At 38.7% G+C, this 12,125-nt stretch overlaps 2 protein-coding genes across 2 annotated transcripts; one reads left to right on the plus strand and one right to left on the minus strand.

Moving 5' to 3' along the window:
• Nucleotides 1-8,528: 8,528 nt before the first annotated feature.
• Nucleotides 8,529-10,417, minus strand: fam32a (family with sequence similarity 32 member A). Its single transcript, XM_027005476.3, has 4 exons — nt 10,261-10,417; nt 9,876-10,017; nt 9,530-9,583; nt 8,529-9,333 (listed from the first exon to the last, which is right to left on the minus strand). Exons 1-4 carry the CDS (start codon nt 10,332-10,334, stop codon nt 9,265-9,267), a joined length of 339 nt encoding a protein of 112 aa, XP_026861277.1. The 5' UTR covers nt 10,335-10,417; the 3' UTR covers nt 8,529-9,264.
• Nucleotides 10,418-10,668: 251 nt separating this feature from the next.
• Nucleotides 10,669-12,052, plus strand: mrpl54 (mitochondrial ribosomal protein L54). Its single transcript, XM_027005475.3, has 3 exons — nt 10,669-10,699; nt 11,155-11,308; nt 11,394-12,052. Exons 1-3 carry the CDS (start codon nt 10,684-10,686, stop codon nt 11,524-11,526), a joined length of 303 nt encoding a protein of 100 aa, XP_026861276.1. The 5' UTR covers nt 10,669-10,683; the 3' UTR covers nt 11,527-12,052.
• The last annotated feature ends 73 nt before the right edge of the window (nt 12,053-12,125 follow it).

The following is a 12,125-nucleotide window of genomic DNA, read 5'->3' on the forward strand; positions in this document are numbered from 1 at the left end:
GCCACAGACAAATACAAACAACAGACTTCCATGAGTGCCACCTTCCAAATGTTTAAGATCAACTGCAATCCCATTCAGTAAAATACACCACTGCTAATTAGACCACATCAAAGCCACACACTACACAGACACGGTCCTTTAGGGTATGTGACCAACTGTCCCAACTCATCAAGCAATCCTACTTTCACTTACAGTTTTTTTTTTTCAAATCTCATAGCTCATGCACAACAGGCTCACTTATACTCTCAGCCTGCCAAATTTGGAAACACAAAACAATTACTAAACTGGCATCTAACTAAATTTTGTGGTCCTATAGCATTTCATAAATGAATCAAGTGTTTATGCCTAGTCTAGTCCACTGTCCAGATCCAAACAGAAAGATAGCAAAGTTATGGCATAAGCATGACTTTGAGCATTTTAGTCTTGGATGTAGAATCTTTTTTTCTTCCTGTGATTGATCAGGCTGTAATTGAATAGGTCCACATAAGTGTCTGACAGGGGAGAACACATTGCTGGATAATGACCTCGGCTATGCTTCAGGCAGCATACAGTAGAATGTAGATTATAGAATGATTTATTGAGTGAGCATGATCCTGGTACCTCTGAGCTCTGTCAATGAATAACATAATACATTTTGCAAAATCAAATGATTAATAGAGAGGTGTGAGTCAGTAAAATAACCAAATATGGCTTTTAAATTTTAAAAAAAGAATTAATTAATTATAATTAATAATTTATCATATTGGTTAATGTAATGGATTAACAAATGGTAAAGATGAACAAAAACATTACGCTGTCCTAAACTCAGCAGTGTGCAGACTGACTGTTGATATGAGAGCTTGAGGAAGGTTACAGCGCCCTCTAACTTTTTGGTTCGTTTTTTTAATTGTTGTTTTAGTTATTGTTTTTTTTCCTTGCTAATTAGATCAAGAATTTATAATAATGTCACAGGCATGGTTATGTTTTAGAAAATGTGTGCGCCAAAGACAATGAAAGGTTTTACTTTCTTGTTCAATTAACTGTGTTTTATCATTGTGCGCTTATGTTCATCTGGTTCTAAGGCGTCAGCATTTCAAAAACATTTCAAAATGCACTGTTTCCTCTGTAGAACAACACAGTTATCATTCATTGTGTATGTGTGTGTCTGTGTATTTGTGTGTACGTGTGTGTAGCCGTGCAGCCCACAAACACCTCACATACCAGAACCAGCCACAGAGATTAGATAATAACATAATACTCAATGGAAATGTCTGCAAGACAAAGTTTTGCTTAAACAGCCGTAATACCAGTATCAGACAGGCAAACAGTGGGGCAGGATTTGAGAGCTTTTCCAAGTGTTTTGAGACTTGGAGATTTATTCACCTCCACAGATATGTCAAAACTTCATATGCACGTTCAGCCGGTTAAACGGGGATGAATAACACCTCTAATGGTTGCATTATCCTATGAATGGCTGGCTTTAGCAATCGCATTTAGTGTAATTGTGCAGCGAGAAGATAATTCTCATGAATGCTTCGAGAAAGTCATATTTTACTCGGAGTCTGAAAGTAGCCATCAGCTTGGCTTCTCATATAAGGTACACCAGCTCGTCAAGAGATGGAGATGAGAGTGTGTCTGGAGCTTGGTGTCCTAAATTACAGGATATTAACATTAACATAAGCCAAGTGCATTGGTCCAAAGTGGTTAAGTATATTTTGGCACAGTTCCCGCTCATTATAAGAAAAACGAGACTGCATTGAAACTCTGGAGGCAAAGTGATTACTAGTTACATATATTTAAAAACGTGGTGAAATCTTGAAATATCACCACAGAAGTCCTTTAACACTGTATGGCTGTGCTGGGACATGCACTAGAGACCAATGTGAGAGGACAGTACACAGAACAGAGCGTGCTTAAACAATGGCTCCCTCGCTTGTGTGCACTCAAGTGAGTCCCTGAAGTCATGGCTTACAATGTAGTGCCTGTACATGTAGCTTCGATCCACTTCCTGCATCACATTCCAGGGGGCAGAGTTTCACGGGAGCTGACATCAGCTGGTGTGATGCAGGCCACAGCATTTGTAGGCCTCGGAGTCTGAAAATAGCCGTCAACTTTAGACCAGACAGACTAAAGAATCTGTGGGCATGAAGAGCATATTGTTCAGACACTACAGCAAAACATATCAGTTTTCTGAGAACTGACTGCCATTAAAAAATTAAAGACCAAAAATACATAAAAGCCTAGCAAAGTCCCTCGTACACTGTAATTTTGAGATAATGAATGATACTGATGCAAGTCAGTAATGCAGCCCAGCGCATGATTCCAGAAATCCTTCTGTGCCATATAGAAACAAAGTTGGAAGACTGCTTGAACGTTTTTCTCAGTGTTCAAACTTAGGATGTCCTTCATTATACAGTACTATAAACCACATTATTTCATTTAATGAGTCATTAATCTAAAACACTTTTTTGTAATTATTCCAAATTATCGAGATCGATCTTTACTTAAATAATCAGACATTTTGATAGCTATAACCTAGGAATAGGTCAGGATGAGTTATCATAGATACTGATGTCAATTAGCAAATCTCAAATAGCCAGTATGTCAACATGCAAAATGATTCCCCCTATCACCACTAAGATCTCAATACTTCAGGTTATTAGGTAATAAATGACTGCAATGCTGTAGAAGGCATTGCAACTTTAGTTTGCTGGACTTTTCAAATAAGATACACATTAAAAAGGCAGGTGGCGCTGTCTCCCTCACATTCTTATGGGAATTCTTTTTTGAGTCTGAGTTCCGCTCACATCATCGAGTTACGCTGAGAGTCTTGTTTACTGGGCCTTGCTCTGTCGGACGGGTAGTGTGAGTGAGAACCAGCCACTGCGGTCTGTGTCGTTTCGTTGGGGCAGAGCAGTCATCGCTATCTGCGGACCGGCGGCTGAGGTGAACACGACTTCTGCTTCGATTTACTGAGCTGAGCTGACCCTTTCAGCGAGCGCAGCCGTTAGTCCAGCAGATGGACGCGGCTCAACAAAGACAATAAAACAGCAGCAATGTTCCCAAGCTCCAGTCTCAGGGTTAAAGGACTGAACAGTCCTTTATTCAGCAAAACAACCAGCTAAATCCGTTAAATCTCACGCTGAATCAGGCACGTGGAGCTGGGGAAATATAAACCTGTGCAGAACTCCCGGACTCGGGTTCGACAACCCTCATCTGTAGTATTTTCTGGACGCAAACAGATTTGATCACATTGCTGTGTGTATCCAGACACAAAGCTCACTGCTCTTCATGAGTGCATATGGTGAAGATTCACAGTTTATGCCGGGAGATTGTTATTGTTGTAAGTGTGGAACATTAGGTGATGATAGACTGAGGAATTTTTCCACATGCCCAAAGATACCTTGATCATACTGGCCCTCAAAATTTGTTTTCTTCAAAAGCAAATTATAGACTATATAGTCCATATGGTTTCTATGGACTCCATTTCAAAAACAAGCCATATGGAAACAAGCCTGTCACGTTCAGTATCCATGATCCTCCACGGTTCCTTTTCTTCCCCCTCTAACTTGATAATTTTTTAAAGAACATGTGGCCAATGTCCATTTGCATTAGCCATAACAAAAAAAAGGTTATTCAAAAGAGTGAGTCACCCTAGCATTTTTATCATGCTTACAAGGAGCCCCTAGTCTAGACAATGGATCTAAATAGCTATTTCCACTCTGCCAAATGATCCTGGAAAATGACTGTCATCTGAAGCATCAAACACACACAAGCTCCCTGTGGGACTTGTGAGACGAAAACATTAAAAAGGGTGAAAGAAGAGAGCTTAATGTTTAAGGCTTGTGTGGGTAATTGATGGGCAGAGTCTGGTGGCCTTAACTAGCTGTTGGAGGAAGGGCTGTAATTTAGATCTGCGGCAGCCCTCCACCCCAACTCATCATATAGATTCTGCAGTAAGACAAATGAGAGATGGGTCCTGTAGTCTCTCTCTCTTACACACACACACCCACACACACACACACACACACACACACACATATGCACACACACACACACACACACGCATACACGCACGCCCACACACACACACACACACACCCACCCACACACACACACACACACACACATATGCACACACACACACACACACACACACACACACACACGCATACACACACGCCCACACACACATACACACACACACACACACACACACACGCACGCACACACACACACACACCTATCATAGGACATTTTTCTTTCAGCACTTCAAGTATTTGTATCAGTTTTCAGAAAGTGCCTTTCAAACTCTACTGCATCAACCAATTACATAATCTTAAATAATAATGCTCCAACAGCTACCTCTAATAAGGCTTCTTGTAATTATGTAAATGATAAAATAAATTAATATAATAAAAATAAAATAAATAAAATTAAAGAAATATAAAAGAGGAAATTAGTCTTATGCAAAGTGTGGCTTCCACTAGCATGGAATCATCTGAAAATGTGGATCAACACACCAGTGAGTGGGTGCATTGCAGTTACTTTACACCAGTCAACCAGTCAGCAGCAATGGGAGCAGGGAGCTCCTTCGACCTGAGCCCCAAAGCTAAACCATAAACTATCAGATCTAAGAACATGTAGTGGTTTTCCTCAGTTTTCATCTGCTTATTGTGAGTGGTAATTAGACTGTGATGATTTCCTGCCCTGTTTCATATTTGCTGTTTGATATATGTCCTGCTTCTTTGATTAATAACCAACCATAATTAAAGAGGCATGAGGTGCGTCATTTCTGAAAACTGTGTCGAGGCGTGGGTGATTGAGCAGCAAAAGAAAACAGGCCCAACAATCCATGTGATGGAGTTAGTGAACGTGCAACGGCACATCAGCAGCAGTGTGGCAGCGGTGTGGCATCGGTGTGGCAGCGCACAGCTATTCTGAAGCATCACAGGATTCATAGAGATGAAAGGAGATAGACATCATGCAGCTCTTAAGATGAGAGAAAATGGTGCTTGCTCTGTCCTATAGTACAGCTCTTTCTGCACTTCTAGATCCTTTCAGGAATTTTCAGGCTAACGATGTTACCTTGAATCCTGTACACAAATCATGGGAATAATTAAATTTAAATGATTTAAACATTTAAATTTAAGTTATGGTGAATTCTATAGCAGTGTTTGTTATGACATCTTTTTCTTGCTTTGTGGAACAGTGCAGAAGATAATTTGCTCATGTGTTCATTATTAGTTCATCCTTTGAACACATTTAAAAATGGCAGTAAGCCAAAGGCACAGAGCTCAAACATAAACAGGCAGAACTGATGGAGTATGTTTGGAATCCCAATGGGCAAATGTGTATTCATCATCCACTGACCCTGCGCTGCACAGGTCAGCGTCCCTGGTGGCGGTGCTGGCCCTTCCCTTCATAAAGGCAGGTTGACATCATAGCTGTCTACGTACTTGCAAGCTGTCATATTTAGACTTTTTTTTTCCCCTTACAGTCCTTCTAAAAGATAACATCACTGTCTGCATTTTGACATCATTCTTATGTAATTCACAGTGTGTTAGCTGTTCCCCTGCTTGGGTGAAACTCCTTTGTGTGATTTGTAATGTGCCTGACCTCTCCCTCCATCTAAGAAGGTCAGTGTCAACTGTTAATGTAAGTTATGTTCCAAATACATTGGGACGTCCCCTCTGCTCGGTTAAAACAACATTTATTGTTTTTTCTTTTTTTTTTCCTCCTGGGGTGGGGTGGGGTGTCAACAAATTAATAAATAATAATAAATAATTAGCAGCACAAGCAGTCCTTGTTTTTTTGCTGTATGTAGGCCTAAATAGCATTGCAATTAATAGCTCATTTTTAGATTAGAAGAAAAGATGATTATACGTTTTTCATGTCTTTTTGCTATATAGACTCATATTGTATGTTTATTAATGCAAAATAATTTAATTTATTACCTCCATTTCATTATTCATCATAGTTATTATTTCCAGAGTAGCCATTATATAAGGAGTTTAATTACTTTTTTAATGAAACAGTTTGTTCACTGCAATGGACTGGACTAAAAGGCCCTAAACTGGTCCTGAATCTCTTCCAGACAGTGATTAAGCCCACGCTGAAATACTTTAGTTTGGATGAAAATACCTTAGTCCAGAACGAAGACTTATCAGCAGCCACGCAAACCTCAGTGCTCCTCTGCTCATAACCCAATCTCTTAATCTGTCAACATGGAGTATTTTATCAAATAGGGCAGTGTTGTGACTACAGGCTGATGGAGACATTCTGCGTTCATCTCCACTGCTCTAATACTGCAGAACTTTCATTACATCTGCAGTTTCAGACTTCTGATTAGAGACCATGAGTAGCAGTGCATCATGGGTTGTGGGTGTGCAGGATTCTTGATGCAGATGAATATCTGCAGCTTCATGGTAGGGAAAAAATGTATGAAGGATGTACAGTTCTCACTGTATTAATTGTTAATGAGAGTGAAATTCCATGTGATTGGAAGTTCCTACTACAATGGAAATCTTTCTGAAGAAAATGTTGATTTAAATACAGGAAATTTCACCTATTACCAATAGATACAGAACAATTAATATAGTGCATCATGGTAGTGCATCATTTGTGAAATGTAAAGCATATTTCACATATTAAAGTCAAGCAGTTTTCATGTAATGAATTAACCACAAAAGCATGATATAAGGTATGATATATTGCTACAATGTAAGAGATAAGAGATAACAATTTTGTCAATAACTGAGAAAATAAGTTATAGAATATTCTATATATCTCTTAATCATCTCCAAAGAGCTTTATTTTGAAAGATTAGAGCTTGACACTGACTCTTTTCCTTTTCAAATGACTAAAGAACAACTCATACTACAAATCTTTAAGATAAGATATAATGAATATAATATGCATCAGAGAGTTAGAGCAAAATGATAGTTCAGTATAATGCACTCAGATGCTCCCAGATAACATCAAAATTTCTTTATTATCAGAACCACATGGGAAAATTAGTCATAGTCTCAGCCAGAGCATTTCTTTTCACCAGGGCAAACTGTTGCTAAATAATTTATGACAATACTAATTGAGGAACTAGGCTCTTGGGATATTGGCTTCAAAGAAGATTTTAGGCTAGGCACACAGTCTCTTGTGAGGCTACATAACCTTCTCAAGACATGTATTACCACTAGGAATGTGAGCCTCATCGTTGCTGGTGAAATGCATTGATATACTAGAGGCCAAAGTTTCAAAAAATGCACCAAACAACCACGACGGAGCTGATGCATAGACGTCCTGCATCTTCTCTTCCTTTGGAAAAGTTTGAAGGCCTGTACTTTTAATACTCCACAACCCAGACTGCATCATACAGTGAATAAAATGATAATGACAAAAATCTAAAACTTAAAATTGTAAAGGTCCGTTTCCTAGACTCAGTTAAAGCCTAAGCTTAGACTAAAGGAATTTTCAAATGCTACTGGCACTGCAATTTAATCTATTTGGTCTATGTTCAGGAAACCAGCCCTATGTGTATACCAACCAGAGGTTAACAAGGCTGTAAGGCATTCTTTCATAGGAAACTGGTTGATTTACATAGGCTATATATCAAAAATGTCAAATTATACATACAGATGATAATGGCTGATGTGGGCTACAGTAACATTTCTACACAATACAATACTAAAGGGAGGAGAGGCACTATACTCATCTTTATAGATCATCAGCTAACAATGAAATCTAGTCTCTTCAGCATGAAGAAACATGCACTTTCAAAGCTTGTGTGTCAGTCCCATAAAAAATGCTTCTGATATGGTTTGATGCATGACACTACCTATTAAGATCATGTGCACATTAACAGAATGAGTTATCTTGGAGAAGACAAATGACACAAATGTGTGCACTCATTTATGTCCCTTGTAGTAAATATACATCAATTCAGCATGCAAGATGCTATTAAAAAGGATAATGCAGTTTGTGTTCCGGCATAGCACTTGAGGACAGGAACCGATAGATAAAGGTGAGGCTCCTTGGATACACACCATGTTGCACTCTATCCATTGCCACTGAACTGGTCCCAACCTCAGAAACAGCAGTCTGTGGGAACACTGGGTCCAATAATATAGCATATTCCAGTCTGACCACTGAATCTCACTGCACCAAATTTTCAAACTACACGTATGGCACTCAAGATGTACCTGGCTATAGAAGACACCGACACCAAATAGTTTTCTCTGTCGAGCTAATGGCGCCATCTGGTGCCAAACTACACTCAATGCATGGGACAACTGAATTTATTATGGTACACAACTTCGCGTCCTAGTGTACGCTCTTGAAATTAAACTCTCTTGATAGTCTTGCCACTACAGACTTGCCACTATTTAGTGAACTTTGCACAACAGTTTCTGCACATTCACTGGAAATATTTAGTCTAGCTCTTAAAGTTCTAGATGTCCACAGATCAACCACAGTAAGTATACAGCAGTACAGCTCATGAAGTAAGTTCCTGCAGAGCTTCTAAATTAAATAAATAAAGGACACCAGAGAGCTTGAAAAATTAAATGAAGCATTTTTAATGTTACAATACACAGTTTGGCAAACTACATTGTCCTATTCTACCATAACACTGCAGTTAGCTCTACAGGCACAAACACCCATCACTCATTGGTTCAATTAATTTACATTTGCAGATCTTTAGTATCTGAGGACTTTGAAGTCTGTACTTCAATAAGTACAGGTATCTCAATAAGATTCATGACAGAATATCATAAATTTAATAGTTCTGAGAATGTTCCTTGAAGACAAAACATGCCAATGTAACTTATACAACATACTACCAAGCAATATCTAAAAATTAGTTACTAGCATATTTGTATTTATTACAGGCCAGAATTTTCAAAAATAAAAAGCAAATTAGAAAGCAAGAGAGAAAAGAAAGGCCACATTCTTTTTTCAGTCACCTCTTACTAATAGAAACTATGGTGAAATATAACACACCCCAAAATTTAACTGCCCAATGCAGCACAACAGCTGCCATAGGACATTATTCAGGTTAATACAGAGCACAACAAATGCACATATTGTATTTTTAAGATCTGAGATCTGACAGTATTATTGTCTTTAAAGCCTCTGTAGTTGGAGTACCAAAGCTACCCTGCCAGGTGCAGATAAATAAGGCTTTAAAAGCAAGTTCTTATTATTTACAAAGGACATGATAGCTTCTCAGTTTTACATCTGTGAATCCTGTGTTGGTTGAAATCCAAGTTGGTCAATATGAATACCCCATTATTTAGTCCAGCTGACTTTAGGAATATCATAATGCTCTGTCAGTGTGTCCAGATGTCTGTTAAATTCCTAGATCAAGAGAAAGATGCATGTTATTACCAAACATTACCAGACTACTCTCTGAATACATATTAAGGCTGTGCCCTTCTGCAGATGTGCTTTTAAATATTACATGCCAGCATGGCAAAGTCAATGGACAGAAGATGCAGGATGACAATTCTGTCAACCTTAATTGATTCTAAAAGTAGCAAAAATAAATTCTTACCTCAACTCTTCGTTTGTGTGTTTTGGAGGCTTTGGTCAAAATTCTTTCCATTTGCTAGGGAAAATTGAGAGAGAAGAAAACAAAACATGTTTCAATAAAACGTGGGAATAATGGCATCGACCATGTCACTGCGAGTTATGCTGTGCATGACTATGTGTGACGAATATGTATGTGACGAATAAACCACACTTGACAATGACTAGAATAGCAGCATCAACAACTACTAGTCCTGGGAGCCTTTAAGGGTGTCTAAAACAATTAGTTTCAGGTAACTAGACATCAGCTTGATGGGCAATAAGACACGTTTACGCCGAAATGTTAAATTATCTTGGAAAGGGATACGTACCCGTTTTTCTTGTATTTTGTCAAACGCAATTTGTGCTGGCGTCCTTTTGTCAACATAGACTTTCTTTTTCTCTTCCTCGTCGTTCTGAGCGGTCAGCACTTGTTTCTCCAAGCGTTTTCTTTCCTCTTCTGTCTTCTTCTTCCTGTTTAATTGGTGTATCATTAAGGTTAATGCATCTGGCACTTACATATTCTTCATTCTCTTAGTTAACTAGCTATCTTAATAGTTTAATTCAGCGCACAAACTACGGTAGCTAGCTAGCGCTAGCTATCTAGCCAAATGTTTTGCTACCAGCTATGCTAAAATGCTAGATAAGGTAACCCACCGGTTGCGTGTGTAGCTAGTCGAAAAGGTTATGTGGGAACTTGAAATTCAAGTTACGTACTTTTTACCGGACGAAACATGTCCAAGTCCTTTGAGTTTCAGTGAGCCTTTCTGGACAGTCGAATATTCTGCCATCTTCTCCACCCTGACTTTTCTGGAAAACACAAAGCCCGTAAACTCTGTTCGCTTGATATTAGCGCTGGAACGTTGCTGCCATCTAGTGGACCGGAATGCAGCTAATTGGCTAGCTAATAGTTTATTTTCAGATCAGGTGTGACGCAGTAATTCTCACTCTGAATAGTTGTAGTCTCAATCTCAATATATAATAGCAATAGTTATATGCTACTGCTTTTCGTGGTAGCCTTTTTTGCACCTTTATATTATACTGTTAACTATAGTTTCGATTCAACGGCTACAGATTTGTGCACCGCAATATTAATACTTCCGTCTTCCCGGAAGTGATGCGGTCTTACTATTTAACAGCATGGTGCAGCGGGCTAGTAAGAAAAATGTCTCTTAGTAGCTTACTGAGTTGTTTTAGGGGTACTAATATCCATCATTTTAGTTCACACGTTGAGCTTTGCGCCTACACTGTTTTCAACAGACAATGCCTGGCTCGCGGATATGCTAAGAAAGCTAGTATGATTTTTGTTTTTAATATTTTATGCATTGGGCGCTTGCTAGCGTTAGCTAGCCAGTAAACCCTGACCTTGGATGTTACAAAATTAGTAGCAAGTAAGGGCGAACATTGTAGCTATAGGCTGTTTACCGAACATGATATGAAACATCGCTAGCTAAATAAAGCCATTAGTTCATCTTTTCTAATGCAGCGGTTTTTATTTATCTATTTTTGATGTTACTTGTAAAGCACAACAAAACGGGAGAGTTTAAACTAATTCCTAAGTATACTGAAATGTATTTGTTCTCTAGCTAACATGTTTGTGGCTTCCCGCAGCTCCCAAAGGGAAGGGGAAAATGGTCAAGGAAGTTCTAAAGGGTCCAGAGGTGTGCAGAGACCCAGAAAAGCTTGTCTCATATGCCATAGGAGTAAACATATACAAACAGGGAGAGGATCCCCCACTTAAACCCAAAGAGGAATATCCAGAATGGTAAGAGTAAAGAATATTGTAGCAACAACATTATTATTATGTGAAACTGAAGTACAGTCACCTAAATGTTGTTTGCTGTTTCCAGGTTGTTTCAGTTGAACCTTGGCCCCCCTAAGAAACTCAATGAAGTGGATCCCGACAGTCGTGAATACTGGAAACGTTTAAGGAAGGAACACATGTGGCGTTTTAATAGACTGCATAAAGGCAAAAGATTCTGAGAAACTGACGAGGCACTACATTCTTGAAGTATTTCTACTTTATGGTCTAAAGTCTATATATGTTTAGATATATCAGTATTTAAAATGTTGTCTTTTTGTTATATAATCACAACTGGTTCCTACTTCCAAGTTATGTTTAACGTTCTGAAACCAGTTTGATGCGTCAAACTATGGATTTATGCAATTTTACCGGAATTATTTTACCACCAAGGGCTTGCAATCTAAATTATGATCACGTATCGTTCAATGTACACAAATTGCTTTGTCAGTGATAATTTCCTTGAAACATAACTTAAAAAAGCCCTATAATTTCGTCGCAATGTACTTCCTTTTCCCGTTGTGTTTCTGTCGAGTCTTCTTCGGGTTCCTGGACGTGGGACAGAGTGCTCCAACTTTTGCTTTTAGTTTTAGTTAGCTTAGCTAACTCGTCCGTTATGCGCTGTTGTTGCTTGTGGAAATGTTATATGAACAGCAAAAACATTTCATTTTCATTCTTTGCCATTAATAAACTGAGCTTTGTACAACACTCCGAATATGCTCAAATTAGTATAGCCCGACGTACACCATGTTTAACTGGATCTATATCAGACTATACCTTT

This window comes from Electrophorus electricus, chromosome 26 (genome assembly GCF_041902795.1).
Source record: "Electrophorus electricus isolate QZ-2024a chromosome 26, ASM4190279v1, whole genome shotgun sequence".
Lineage (NCBI taxonomy): Eukaryota > Metazoa > Chordata > Actinopteri > Gymnotiformes > Gymnotidae > Electrophorus > Electrophorus electricus.

Excerpts from the sequence above, each read along its gene's own strand:
- mrpl54 (XM_027005475.3), top strand. Across the intron at positions 11,309-11,393 it reads AAAGAGGAATATCCAGAATG|GTTGTTTCAGTTGAACCTTG; the intron begins GTAAGAGTAAAG and ends TGCTGTTTCCAG.
- fam32a (XM_027005476.3), bottom strand. The coding sequence starts at position 10,334 with ATGGCAGAATATTCGACTGTCCAGAAAGGCTCACTGAAACTCAAAGGA. Across the intron at positions 10,018-10,260 it reads CATGTTTCGTCCGGTAAAAA|GAAGAAGAAGACAGAAGAGG; the intron begins GTACGTAACTTG and ends CCAATTAAACAG. Across the intron at positions 9,334-9,529 it reads CACACAAACGAAGAGTTGAG|GAATTTAACAGACATCTGGA; the intron begins GTAAGAATTTAT and ends CTCTTGATCTAG.